General features: G+C 44.5%; 1 protein-coding gene and 1 long non-coding RNA gene across 4 annotated transcripts; both read right to left on the minus strand.

Moving 5' to 3' along the window:
- Positions 1–37: 37 nt before the first annotated feature.
- On the minus strand, positions 38–1,891 carry LOC112888929. Its single transcript, XR_003227968.1, has 2 exons — positions 1,658–1,891; positions 38–1,345 (listed from the first exon to the last, which is right to left on the minus strand). It is a non-coding gene; the product is annotated as an uncharacterized LOC112888929 (long non-coding RNA).
- Positions 1,892–3,810: 1,919 nt separating this feature from the next.
- LOC112888637 lies at positions 3,811–13,297 on the minus strand. 3 transcript variants are annotated; one of them, XM_025954907.1, is made up of 5 exons: positions 13,093–13,297; positions 12,227–12,355; positions 11,991–12,100; positions 5,324–5,543; positions 3,811–5,197 (listed from the first exon to the last, which is right to left on the minus strand). In XM_025954907.1, exons 2-5 carry the CDS (start codon positions 12,291–12,293, stop codon positions 4,326–4,328), a joined length of 1,269 nt encoding a protein of 422 aa, XP_025810692.1. In that variant the 5' UTR covers positions 12,294–12,355; positions 13,093–13,297; the 3' UTR covers positions 3,811–4,325. The 3 variants fall into 3 exon arrangements, with proteins under 3 accessions (XP_025810692.1, XP_025810691.1, XP_025810690.1); XM_025954906.1 differs by having other exon boundaries at positions 3,811–5,543; positions 11,991–12,082; XM_025954905.1 differs by having other exon boundaries at positions 3,811–5,543.
- Positions 13,298–14,675: the final 1,378 nt, after the last annotated feature.

The raw sequence follows: 14,675 nt of genomic DNA on the forward strand, positions 1-14,675 counted from the left end.
TCGGAACTTAAACCACTCTCGCAAGTCGCAAAACACACCGCATGTTTTTCAGCTGCAAGTCTGCAACGAAGCGGTCTCTCACGGCCTGCGCTACTGACTTCATGGAACCATGCATGTATTCCGCACAGTGTCTTCTTGAAATAGTACATTACTTCTCCGTTTCAAATTATATGTTGCTTTAGAATTTCTAGATACATTGCTTTTGTTATTGTTATGCACCTACGTATATACTGTATCTAGATATATATAGTAAAAATTATATATCTAAATTTGCTAAAACCACCTACAATTAGGAGCATACGAAGTACTCCCTCCATTCTAAAATGTGGGTTATTTTGAAAAATCTAGATAGGATATATAGTTTTTATTATGCATCTAGATAAATATTGTATTTAGATGCATAGCAACAATTATGCATCTCTAAGTTATCGAAAACGATCTGCAATTTGAAACGCGTTAGTTATAGCTGTGGCAGTAGCCCATAGCTACCGACAGCCAGCTCTCGCGCAGCAGGGTTTCTCTAAGTTGAGGGTTAACACCACTAATCTTTGGTTAACCTAGCACAATCACACCGGGGGCAGCTAACGCGCTGTGTGGTCTCGGTGAAGCTAGCAGCACACGTGGTGGTCCACCACTCCTCTGATTGATTATCCACGGACTGGAATTTTTTGCAACTCGCGGGATGCAAATTCAAACACGGAGAAAGCTAGGGGTGATCGTTGAACGACCGGCCGGCCAGCGAATAGGGTGGCGACACACACGAGGAGGCAAGACGTAAGAAAAGAATCCTAAAGAAAGGACTACCATTGCCACCTAAGTCATCATCAGCTGATCGGATGCAACTGCTGGCGCACTACGTACGTTGTGAACAAACAATGAGGGAGAAGAGGAGATCGACGAAAAATAAAATATTTTCTAAAGAGTTAGGTTTTACAATATTTCTTTATGAACAGAGAGAGAGAGAGAGGCGTTACGAGCCGCAGAAGGTACTGTGTTCTGGTATTCTGCTTTATGAAAAAACAAATCCTCCAGATCCTGCAAGAAGAGATCGAGGAGCAACAGGAGGAGAGAGGAGGGATTACAGTACCGAGAGTCGTCTTCACGGGATCTGTGCCATCATACTCCACAGTACACGGAGGACGTCGGTGCCGCCGCCGCCGCTTCCCCTCCTTTGCCGCCCTAGTTACCACCCAGACGGCCAGCTCCACCCACTCACCTTGCCGCGTTCCGGCGCCGGCGGATGCGCGTGGCTCCCGACATCACCCACCGCACCCGGCCATGCTCGCGTCGCCCCGGTCCGACCAGCGGCGGGCACCGCTGCGGTGGATGCCGGAGGCCGTGGGCACTGCACGTTCATGGATTGCATCCAGTTGGGATCGTGCTTAATGAGTCCATGCATATCATCTATCAACCTGCTTAGTTTCTAACCGCTCTCTCGAGCCAAAATTTTAGCTGCTGCAGCATGTTTATCGGTTGATCCCTCTCAACTGCAAGCTTGCAACTGTCTCTCAGTCATCCCGTTCCATCCATCCTTACTGGATTCCAAAAGGGAAGAGGAAGTTGCCTGTATCTGCTTGCTGTCCTAGCCAGTAACAGGGAAAGGGTGCGGGTGAAGAGAGAAGACAGGGACGAGGTGCTGGGTGGAGGAAGATGATACCCGTCATCGCCGGCAGGCTTTGGTTTCTTCATCATCCGTCAATAACAAGAATACAGGATAATTCCCCAGCTACGCGCCGGCGTCGGCGTCGCCGCCGCCTTTTATACGTGGTTAAGGACCAAATTAAACCGGCGAGGAAGCTTCGCGGAAACTTCGCCCGGTGCCAGGAGTAGAGAGGAGCGAGGGCGAGGTCCAAGCGTAGAGTAGAGCGTGGGGATGGGATGGATGGAACCGGGAGGAAGCGCGGCGGTAACGGCAGGTTATATAGAGACGGAATATGCTCTTCGCGGGAGGTAATATTCCCGGCCCTAGCGCTTATCCGCTCGCAACCGCGTTAACGCGGCGTGTGCCTTGCCCCCCAAGTCGTCAAAGTCGGATACGTCTCCTGTCCGGGTCGTCCCCGAGCGGTGGCTGCAAAAGCAAAAGATGTCAAGCGCGTGCCAACAGCCCGGCACATATGTATACATACTACCTTTGTCGACGCAGCGTTTAAGAAGCAACCGTTTCATTTATAGGCACGGAGAAGCATGCTTGATCTTCGTGGTTCTATATATGTGCTGCTATGTAAAATATGTAGAAGCTATTCTAAGATTGCCGCGCTGCTTCATCCAGTGTGATATTGGTATCAAGATGATATGTTGATGCAGTTTGCACTCTTTTTTTTTCTATTAGGAGTATGTGTGTGCACTTGACACTCTGCTTGTTTTTTGTTTTAATTTGGAGAAATTTTACCATAAGCTATGGCAGTACGCTCTAGGCACCAGACTCGTGCCGCGAGAAAGGTGATCCTATCTATCCACATTGAAATTAGGTTATCAATCTATTATTTATCATAATATAGTAGTATTAAATGAAACCACCACGTTCATCAAGATAATATAAAAAATTATCATGTTAATCAAAAATACTGAAGGATACAATCGTTATTTTTTTTTAAACATCTAATGGTCTAATCTTACAAAAAGACCACATCGATGAATAAACATACATACACTTAATTTTTTTAAAAAAAATAGTATATGATTTACATATTCATTGGGAATAAAAATAGATTAATATAGAATACATGTCAAATATAATTAATAAAGAATTACAAAACAACCGGAACAAATATAGTGAAAAAATATTTCTTTAGATTTTCCTTGAAAAAATGAGGAACCTTTCCGGATTAGATTTTTTTGGAGGGAAGGAATATGTTTAGTTACTAACTAAATTTTAAATAGAAATAATAAATAAATATTTCTTTGCCTACTTAGATTCAATTAAAGAGTAACAGTAGTTATAGAAAAATACAAATAGCTAAATCTATTTAAACCAATTGGTACAAATAATATATTTATATCTTCAAAGAATAGGCCGTGTTCTTGATCCGTCGTTGACTTTTGATCCGTTGTGTGATGTTGACGGGTGGGTCCTCTACTTCTTTTCCTAATCTAAAAGGTGGACAGTTTCGTCCATCGTTGATATTTTTGACAAGGATGATTCCATCTTACCTTGCTGCCTGCCGACTATGTTTCGATTTTCCGAACGTGTGCCAGTGTTCGTGACACATCGTTCCCTCCGTTTCCTGTTCCCGCTCGGATCCAGGCTCCCAGCAGCTCGTCGCAATCCTGGAGCGTCCTCTCTGATGGCTTTATATGCTCGGCCCAGAAGCGGGTGCAAAGGGTAGTTCAGGTAGGGCTAGACCTGTCCTAAAATTTTTGACAAAAGAAATTTACTGCTGAAAATTCGTGATCCAAACAGAAAGAAATTGGCCCGACAAGCCAACCCTAGCCCAACCCGGCCTCCTCATGCAGTCACGCAGACGCCCTCCGTCCCGCGCTAGCTTCCGCAGACCGCTGGCCGGCTGGCCGCCTCCGCCCGTGCGCCGCCGGCGGCCCTCCCCTCCGCGGCCGGCCGGAGCCCCGTGCCCCCCAGCCCGGCAGCCCCCACTGGCTACTGGCAGCTCCACCCGCCGGCTGCGGCCGGCCCAGGCTGCCGTGTGCCACTCCATATTGTAGTAGTGGATTTGGAAAAAGAACATGTAAAACACGTAAACATATGCATGCGCATAGTTCAGCTCAGGATAAATAAACACTTGCGATGCGGAAGAAAACGTGAGATAAAGGATAACAAGCCAAGCATGACAAAACTTATACAGTTTGACAGTAGCACACGTCTTAACTTTTTTTTTTTACTAAAAATACAACTTGCCGCAAATCAGATCTTGGAGCTCACACTCTAGTGAGAATTCCAGGGGCAATTTTCAGTACAACAACCGTCAGATTTTGCAATGGATAAAGAAAAAAAACTTTCACCCTTAAGCAATTATATTTCCCCTTGTCTGTATCTTTGTCTTATTTTCATTTTTCCTTCGAGAGCAAGCATTGCGGTATAAATTTATAGAAAGCAAGGTCGCAGGAGGTATCTTCCAAGCTCCCAGGTGGCCAGGTCCAAGAGCTGATCTCACCATATTTTAAGAATCAGAATGCCCATATCAGCTCCCCCTCTCATCAAGATAGAGAAAGAAAGCAACTAAATGCTCCAGATTAGTACATTAGATAATCCCTGGTCTGATAGTTAATTGGGACATTCACTGCTTGATGTCTTGATCTGATAGTCACTGCATAAAGATCGGCATGCAGGCTGTGTTGCAAAGAATGAATCTGCTCCAAATGACTCGCAAGGCTTATAGTACTTCCAAAATCATTGCAACGATAATGGCAAATATTGCAGCAACAAAAGTCGCTACAGCAGTCCAATCTAGTGCCTTGGTGGCTGCAGCAAGGCTGGTGCTGGTTAAGTTTGGCCTGATAGTAACTAAAGTTAGAGCAAAGCCAGACATAAACGCTGAGGTGAACAAGACGATGCAGGCCTTCAGAGACTCTATCTTGTCATGGCCATGGAGGAAACCTCCAAAGATACCGATGATTGCCATAAATGACCACATGGTGACTTTGATCCCCCTTTCAGCCTTCAAGTTGAGCTGGACCTCCAGCTCCAGGGACACATTGGCAGTTTTGTCTCTAGGCACAGATTGGTGAATGCAGTTCTCAAGGAACAGGTAGATGGCAGATGCAAAAACCCAAGGTGTGAATGCAGCAAAGATCCAGAACTCAACTATAGCAAAAACTTCTGTGAAAACCGCACAGGCCAGTGATAACAGCATAAAGATAATTGCTAACCACAGAGCTTGGATGATGAATCCTTGGAGCCTTGTACTTTTGATCTCTAGTACCTTTGCCCGGATTTCCATTGAGAGAAGGCCCCAGACGGCAGTTGTAAACATGAAGAAAATGACTGCAAGGATGGCACCCTTATTGCACCCTGAACCACCAGTGACATTGTAGTTAACCACCAAAGCAACCAGACCAGCGCTAGCAGAGTTACTGATGGCTGAGATGAACTTAAAGGCATCCTCCAACTGCTCCCTGTGCTCACTGAGTGCTGCTTGTATGCCACCTCCCTCAGCCTTGCGTCCAATGTACCATCGCAGCAAAGCAATTGGTGCTGTCACAATAACCAGAAGGGTGAGACCAACGTACCTGTAGATCTTATAGCCTGAAAGGACCAAGGGGCTAAGCAGCGTTACTACAGGTAATATGCTACACAACCAAGAGAGGCATTTGGAGGCCATGTCTTGGACATCAGCAACAACACTTTCCGGGAGTTCGAGGATGTTCATACTCAACAGCATCAGGCACAGACCACTGGTGAAGCATGCGAAGCTAAGAAGCATTGGGATGATGTAACGCAGGTTGTGTGAGCCTCTGCCATCTGGAGACAGGAAGTACCAAGCCACCATCATGCTTGCACCAAAGGCAGCAATGCCAGCACCAAACTCCATGTTCTCCTGGGCTCTGGCTGTGCGACATGGTTCCCTAGGTGCATTGACACCTTTTTCAGCCTGCAATTGACAATTTTATAAATCAAACTTAATAAAATGCCAATACATGAATCTGTGTACAAGGATCAGATCACGCCAAATGACTGCTCGCAGAATACATTCTATGCTAGTTCAAAGAAATGCAAACCTTACTCCATTTCACAATCAAAAGAAAAAAAAGGAACAAAGTTATACCATTGCAACAAGTGAAGTTACCACTTAACATCACACTCTGATGACTGGTGATGACAGAGAATATGCTACTGATATGCATTTAGAAAACAAAAAAAACAGCATGGACCCATTCCATTTTTCTGCACGATGAAGAATTAGACGTTAAAGATAAAACTTGAATTATAAGTAATTTCCCACCATACACTACCAGGACAACCAATTCTAGTTGCCAACAAAATCACGCAATCATTCGTAGTGAGAGCAGGGACACAACACAACGTCCCAAGGTACTGACTACTGACTGACAGCATAGCGCATTTATAGGAGGAATCATCCTAATGTCTTCTTATAATAGATTATAGTATCATAAAAGGCTAGATGATGTATCAATGTGTAAAGCTACCAGAATAGCACTTAGAAATGGATCACAGGTCAAATAGCATTGTCTTTATAGTTTATACATCAAGATGGGATAAACCTAGATTCCTGTGATCTTTGAAGTGAAGTTGGGCCTTTAACATTGCGGCTATCTCTCAAACAGAAAGCTTAAAGATGTTACCAAAGGATTCTTCTCTTTCTTTTATGATCTACTAGCCTCATCCTTTTTCAAGAGAGGGCATCCAACACTTATTTGAATTTCAACAAATGACAGATGAAAGGCATTAATTCTAGACTCATTTTAGTATTTTGGAAAGTCAATACGGAAATGAGAGATTTCAAAATACTCTTACTGTCTTACATTAGAATTGGATTATTCCATAAAAATTGTTAAGCTCTTATACTCCCTTTCGTTTATCAAGAACGCAGGGAACACCATTTCAGCAAGGCCGTAGAGTGGCCAGTGCAACCTGTGCGGTTGCTCAGGGCCTCCAAAAATTAGGGGGCCCCAAATCTCCATTTTGTACTAATTAACAAAGTTTAATTAATAGAAAAGGAAAAAGACAGTACAAGTATGAAGGCAAGTTTGGAGGCCCACGAAAATAACCAGAATCAGGAATCTGCAAGTTTGAAGCCTAGCTGGTTCGGCATCTGTCGTTGAATTCTTGAATCAAACATGTGTCTCTTCCTGTTGCACGCTGCTAAACGCTAGGGCTTCTGTATATTGAAGAGTTTCATAATTAAGTGAAAGTATGATCTTTCACTTTCAACATTCATGTAATGCTGATTTATGTTATGCTGCAGTTTCAATTTTTTAGCGCCTCCATTATAAATTCCGCACAGGGGCCTTTAATTCCTAGCTACGGCCCTGCATTTCAGCATCAGTGTTCCTAGAACAAAATGGTGACTTCATTAAGCAGGGAAACATGGGTCAATACTTTTGAATTTAGGCAATCAGATACATCCTTGGCATCATTCGTTATCGAAGATTCAATCCTGGTGTTTTCAAGGATAAATAACCAGATTTTATTCGCAAATTAGTTAAAGGAAAACGTCTGCATAACACAGATTAACTTTCAAAAATCGTCGCACCGTCGGACAGTCAAAATCATTCAATACACCCTCCATGTCTAAACCATTTTTATCTAACGTGGAGCCAACATTGCAATGGTTTTTTTTTTACCCTTTTGCTATGTTTACTGACTGTAGATTGTTTTGTATTGCTTGCATTTCAATGTGGGTAATTGAATGGCAAAAACAATTGGCAGAGCTGCAACACGTTGCAAAAATACCAAATCGATCCAGACATAGAGGGCCATTCACATTGGTTTGAACAATTTAAGGCTGTAGACTAAAGGGTCTAATAATACAGGGTTCAAAATACAGACATGAGAGTTCAAGAGAGCAATATGCACCTTTTCCTTACTTATAAGTTTAAACTGACGATTGCCCTTAAATTTGAAGCTTAGAATGGTTATCATCAAATCCATCCATGTGCGGTGCTGTTTTTCACACCCTTACTGTTTCGAAACACTGAGATGTTCCCAAATCATGCATTCGTACATAACAGGAGCTGCTGCAGTGGTCTTTTGCTGGGGCTCGAGGAGTTTCTTTCCTCCTTGGCCAAGCATCTTCAGACATTTAAGTGTTTGGTCTTGGAGACATTTAAGTGTTTGGTCTTGTGCTCCTGGTCGAGTTCTATCTGAGTAAGCTAGTTAGTTCTTTTGTTTATAAAAAATGGCGGGTTACAGGCCTGATATCTGTAACACTTTAAGGGTTCTTTACCCCTCTCTTCTTCTCCGCAGTTCTCCTGCGCGTTCGAGGAAAAAATAACATATCTGCATCCATAAGCACTTCTTTCTCATGGATAAATCTAATGCCCCAACCTATAATAGGTACTGCTCGTACCAGGGATGGTATCCAAAATCTTCATATGATCTGCCTAAGAATTGAGGCGGATGGATCGATACCTGAAGAAGGGGGATTGACCTGGCATGGAGAGCGGCCGGGATCTGCAACTGCAAGGAGCCCAGCTCCGTGGTCCAGTGGTCCGCAACTAGCCAACTACTCGACGTCACATCGCTAACAGCTCCACCGCGCCACAATATCGCCGTTTCCGGCGAGCCTCCTCCGCAGCAACATTTCGCCGCTCCGGCGAAATAAGCTCCCTCGTCAGCGCAGTGGCTAACTGGGGCATCCGCCCGCGCCGGCGCCTTCGCCACCGACGCATCGCTGATCCTCGAGTACTCCACCGGAGAGTCGCCGAATCTGAAGTTCTTGTGCCACCGTTTATCAGGGTGTGTTTGGCAGAGGTCCAGAGCCGATTTTCCGCTGAATTCAGCTGAAACAGTTTTTCTACTAAATAGTTTTTAGATAAATGTAATTCTCCGCTGATTTTGTGTAGTAATTTTATAAAATAAACTAAGAGGCTGGTGTCAGATCTAGACATACGGAACTGTGCCATACATATTATAGATAAGGGGTGGGATATGGTCCATGCCATACACTGGTTGTAACTAATTGTAGTTTAGTAGAACTACTTGGGCAGCAGTAAAACTAGTCGGATACAGTAGAAAACTATCAGAAAAGTATTTGGATAGAAATCTAGAACTCGTATCCAACTACTGGATAGAACTCTAGGACTCGTATCCAACTACGACTTCTATGTAACCCTGTTCCTCAAGATTATACAATGGCGGACAGAGATCCTCCCCAAGAAGGAAGTGTGAGGGACAACTCGTGCCTCATGCAATGCAATAGATCACCAGGAGATCAGCCGATCACCACTTAAGGGAAATACAAACCACACACGATGTAGAGTATTACGCTCTCGGCGGTCCGAACCTATCTAAACCTTGTGTTTCTTGCACCTTCGAATTTCTGATCTCGGCGACACCTTACCTACAAACTCACTACCTCGCGGGTATCCCTCGGTGGGCGTGGCGGTAAAATACCGACAACTGGGAGCTGGAAAAAGTAGCTTCTCATGATTCTATAGAGTGATTCTCCATCCTAATTTTAAGAGTTTATATTAGAGAATTAAAGAGAATTACTTTCAGCCACAGAATCACTTCTTTAAAGATCAACTCCCATAGAGAATCAGAATCAGATGGAGATCTACAACCAAACAGATCCTCAGTTTCTTTCACGGCACACCACCGTTTCTGGATTCATCACTTCTTTTAAAAATAAAGCTCCTATAGAGAATTAAAATTAGATGGAGATCTATCATACAGACCCTCAATTTCTTTCCCTAGCACACCACCATTTCTGGATTCATGTGCCCACAAGCCCAAACGACGAGCCGCTAGAGGAGTCCAATCGGTTCTGAATAAATCCTAGCTCAAAATTTTGGAACACACGGAGAAGTCAAATTGTTTTGAAAAAAACAAATCAGGTTTGAGTGCTGCCCATTATATTAAACTAGGCAAATATGCCCGTGCATTGCGTAGTTGCCCGTGCGTTAATTTGTAGAGATCTACGTGATTGATTTGTGGACGGATGGCTGATCCGACTTGCATACGGGCTCACATGTCAATAACACCAGACAGACCAACCAAAATTTTAGATAAAAATTTTACGTGCTTTTGAAATAGGTATAGAAAATAAGATTGGATCCATATTGGGCAATTGCTTCTATTGGGCTCGGAGTTGGTCAAGGTACTGCTGCAGGACAAGCTGTAGAAGGTATTGCGAGACAGCCACAAGCAGAAGGTAAAATACGAGGTACTTTATTGCTTAGTCTAGCTTTTATGGAAGCTTTAACAATTTATGGACTGGTTGTGGCACTAGCGCTTTTATTTGCGAACCCTTTTGCTTAATCCTAAAAAAGAAAATGAGTCCTTTAGATTAGATACTTTTTTCTTTTCTTTTATGAATTTTGGGAACATTTCATTTCAACAAAGGAGATTTTTCACAGGTCAAACGAGACCTAAGACTTAATCTAAAAGAGATTATTAGATTAAATCTATTTGCATTAAAAAAAATTGCATTAAAAAAACCGATCAAAAAAGATGAGCGAAGTAAGTGATCGAAAAACTTTCTTCTTTTTCGTCGTATCTATAAGAGGAGAGCATATGAAAAACGTAACCCATTCTTTCGTTTTATTAGCTCACTGGCCATACGGAGCAACGAGACCATAAAAAAAAATAGGGCTGGCAGGAAAGTAGAAAAGGATGAATGGCTCAGCTCCTTTAGCCCGTTAACTCGTGGGCCATGGATTGGCGAAATCCATTACTATTAAGCGTAATAATCGTACGAGAAGAAGGCTTGGTTAACCCCATGTATGGATGTAAACGTAAGCTCTTATTTTTATCACGTGGATATACCCAAAATGAGCTTCTTTGCTCATACAGACTCTCAGTGGATGCATTGTATCGCAAGTCATCAGTCTTAGATGTCAACATTACTGCATCCGTCCATGTATGATCATTGATCCATCCTTGTAACCAATCAAAGCAATATTCTTTTTGAGTCTTTGTATTCAGTAAACCTGTTTCCACTCATCAAGAACTCTACAAAGGAAACCCAGCACACCCTAACAACGTGGACTCAATTTTTTTTCAAGCAACATCTATCTCATTTTTATGTAAAGAAAGAGTTATCTTTACACGATCCAAATTTTGGCAAAAACTGAACTTGTCAACCGATTTTCATTTCACAACTTACCAATATTATCATAGACTAATTTTTTTCATATTTTGCTCAAGAAAATCTATACTGTTTATATCTAATAACGCGGTTAGTTTGGACATCGATTAAATGGCACTGCAGCCCCACATGTAAGGTACTTTTAGTTTGGATGTGAAACGAAGTCTTAAGCTTAGCGCGAAGGTGGAGGATGTCAGTTGAGGGCAATCTAAAGCTCGGCTCTATGATTGTATGAGAAAAATATTTCTTTTGAGCCAAAGCTATTGGTTTAGACTTTAGTTCTCTGCAATCTAAGTTTGGGATAACATGGGTTAGAGCATCGCCAACCATGAGTCTTATATTTGGGTCCTATAATTTGTATTAGGGACATATTTGATATATTTAGGGCCAAAAAAAGCTTATACTCCAACAGCGGGATCTCAAATCATATCATTTACAACTAATTGGGGAAAGATTGGAGAGGAGGCATTGGGGAAAGAAGTCTCTGTCAGTTAGATTTCGTGGCAAAAGGGAGATAGGACCCAACCAATTGAGTCCTATATCTAGGATCCGGGAGACTGAGTCCTAAATTGATTTGCCAGTTTTTTTTTTAAAATAGAACTCCTGTTGGAGGCTTTTTTTTTATCTTAAGCCCTATATTTCAAGATAAGACCTAATTTATGACTCCTATTGGAGATGCTCTTAGACCATTTTCATCTCGAAAAATTTACTTCCATATATATAAACTCGTTAGGTCGTACGAGAATGTTATTATGAACTCAAAGCGATATATCCATTCATTCTAGAATAAAAATCCTCCAGTGCTACAATATCTGTGGTAGGTGACATTCCCGTCGACAGCGAGGTACCTATTGTGATTTCGTCAATCTCGAGAATTTACCAGCTCGGACTTCAAAAGATGCTCATAGGAATAAAGTTTGTGTAGGTACGTTGAAAGTGGATGAGTATGCGTGAGTATCTAAGTTGTACTGTGTAATTTTAGAAAAATCTATTTATCTTGTACGGGAAAGTCGTTGCACGTTGGCTAGATCTCGAAGCATCGGCTGACTGGTTGACCATTGAACCACGGCTCCACAAGCCCTGGGGCCTGGGCGGCTGGACAAGGTCGCTGGGTCTGCCAGTTGAGTCAATTTCTCGACGTGCGAGTTGGATCCCAAAAGGCCTCAGAAAAGAAAAAATTGAGCACACCAACCAGTCCAACTCTCAGAGAAGTACTTAAAAAGAAAGAATCTACGACTTCAATTACTTTTCCGTTGGTTCGCCTACCTGAGCCGCCTTCTCCGTTGGCCGGGGAGGCAGCGGAGCCGGCGGTGGCGCAGCGCCGGCTTTCTTCTCTGTCCGGAGAGGCGCCGGCAAACCTGCCCAGTGCCGAGTCACTGTCACACGGGTCGGGGGAAAAAAAGAAAAAAAAATCAACCGCGAAAGGAACAACTTGGAAACGATCCCACCTCCAAAAAAAAAAACTTGGAAACGATCGAGATGCTTTCAGCGTGGGTCCTCACCTGCTTCGTTGGTCCCGACGGCGGCGGCGCGCCCCTCTTCAGCCATGGAGTGGCGCTCGTCGGTCATGGTCGTCGCCTAGTCTTGGCGCGACTCGATCAACTCAGCCGATCGATCTCCTGTCCTCGGCTCTACAATCATTAAAGCAACGAGAACGAGGGATGTCAATCGCAATTAGTGGTGGGGAGATGTACGGTAAAGCGGGGAAACAACCTTGATCTCTGTCGCTGTCCAAACTAGTTTTCTGAGAGGGAAAGAACCACAGCTGTTTGTCACCTAATTGGAATTCACTAACCACTAGCTAAGGAAGATAAAACGCTTAGCTACAGCATCATGCATGCATGCAAAAAGGTAGGATAAAAAGCACGATATCAACACGACGACGAGATCATGCCGTGGACCATAGGCGATGCTCTGCCTTTTTGGATCGGCAGGCAGATCCCTGCTGAACGAAGCAGATCTAGGTCTAATGTGCTCCCCGGACGGGGAAAAGCTGGGGAACCAGAAAAGTATGAACATCCGGGCCGATCCGGCGCGTGGGCATCAACGTCGAGATCAGCTCCGACCCAAGCAAACAAGCACCCCATGTGTCCATGTGGAAGCTGAGACGACCTCGAAAATCCCAAGAACAAGCTGCTCCTACCTACGTACTAGATAGGCATAGGCTACTTCGAGTCCGGCATGTTCCTGCCCCCAACAACATCGACTCGGTCAAAGAATGGAATCGAGCGACGATTAGCTAGGCAAGAACAGAGGCCGACGCCCTCTATAACAGCGGGAAGCCAGCACTCGCACGAGAACTCCTCGATCGTCGCTCCGCAGCTAGCAGAGAAGGGAACGGAAAATAAAGGCCGGTCCTTGGGCTGACCTGGGGCGGCGGCGGATCGCCTGGCCGGTCGGGACTCGGGAACGTCACCGGCGAGCAGCTGCCGGCCCGGCCAGCTCCGCTCCCCTGGACCTCCGCCGTCGGCGCCGGCCGGAAGGTAGCGTGACGGGCACGGAGCGGGAGCTGGTTGGCTTCGCGAGCTCCGGAGAGGAAGGCAAGTGGCAACGGGGACAGAGATGTCCTCTTGATTTGTACACCTAGGCAGGCAGGCTGCGCGCGTCCTCCTTGAGTACTTGACCTGTCAACGATCAGACAGGGAGGACGGCGGGCCGTGGCAGCGGCGTCAGTGACGAAATATGTGACTTCAGCGGCTAGCTGGAGCCACCCGTTGTTTCATCATGCTGACTTTTTGCAATGATAAGTGCGCAGCAGCTTAGCACGTGTGTTTTGGTGTGAGCACGAGCAACCTGACTGGAGTATATATTGAATTATTAGACACGTTTATTTAAAATCCATTTTCGAGTTAAGTTTCCTAAAGTGGTCGTCGTAATATGCTTACGGCACGAGAAGAAACCTGTTTCGACAAAAGAGGAACACCGTGGCCCATGCATGCAGAGGAACCTCAGATCAGGGTCGTTAATTTGTCGCAGAGGTAATCAATGAGAAGGCAAAATGCTCCTTTTCTGGTTTTGCCGAGTGGTTTTGTACACATATCAGATGGTCTATCTTATTGTCTACGTCTAGCTCAGCACGTCACGTGTACAAAATTACTTGGCAAAATTAGAAATGGACTAACTGAATGGTTTTGCAAAATTAAGAATTTAAATATTCGACTTTACAGTTCGGAGGTGAAATATTCCGATATTATTAGTCGAGGGTTATGTAGATTTGTTGGTAGCCTACTCCAGTCGGCAAGGCGCGCGTACGCTCTCTCTCTGCATCCTTTCCTTGGAGGCTAAGCCAATCGTGTGACGCGGACGCGACGCGCGTTACAACTCCAAGCGTTAGCGTGTGTTAATTTACTTCCCTCCTTCCCGATCGAGGGCTGCTCCTCCCCGATCCTGCATCGCGTGGCACGGCTCCGGCAGAACCTGACGTTCCGCGCGGCGGCACCCGGCAGCGGACACAGCGCGTTCGGAGGCGAGGGGACGCGGAGGGGAGGCATACGTGTCCGCGGATTTATTGCTCCATCGTCGACGGGCATATGCTCCACCAGCCTGCTCGGTACTATAGGCCTGTGGGTTCTTTGACCCAAACTAAGCGTGCACCAACTAAAAAATAAATGGACTATATATTTAATTAGCTTGTTCTAAACAATATGGTATTGAGTAGAGCCATTAGGTCTTTGTTCCAACACTTACTAAATGCATCTCTGACCAGCAAAATCATCGTATTAATCTCCCTACACCAACTAGTGTGACCCCTTAAAGCTTAACTTGAATTTGGAGTCAATATTACGAAACATGCCATGAAAGAAGGATCACTCAAGCTGCAGATTGCTGATGTTGATTTTTTTCCCGCTTTGTTCTAGATGTGATGTGTTATTTCCCATTGTACATCAGAGCTTCTGTGTTTTGGCTACACTATTTTTCTTAGAAGATGTGCCTAACCTTTGTCGCGGTAGC

Source organism: Panicum hallii, chromosome 4 (assembly GCF_002211085.1).
Source record: "Panicum hallii strain FIL2 chromosome 4, PHallii_v3.1, whole genome shotgun sequence".
NCBI classification, from domain to species: domain Eukaryota; kingdom Viridiplantae; phylum Streptophyta; class Magnoliopsida; order Poales; family Poaceae; genus Panicum; species Panicum hallii.

What these genes read in the sequence shown, in the direction of transcription:
- LOC112888637 (XM_025954905.1), bottom strand. Translation starts at nt 12,293, where the DNA reads ATGACCGACGAGCGCCACTCCATGGCTGAAGAGGGGCGCGCCGCCGCC. An exon ending in CGTCGGGACCAACGAAGCAG is followed by an intron (nt 12,101 to 12,226) that starts GTGAGGACCCAC and finishes CCCGTGTGACAG; the next exon opens with TGACTCGGCACTGGGCAGGT. An exon ending in CAACGGAGAAGGCGGCTCAG is followed by an intron (nt 5,544 to 11,990) that starts GTAGGCGAACCA and finishes TGTCAATTGCAG; the next exon opens with GCTGAAAAAGGTGTCAATGC.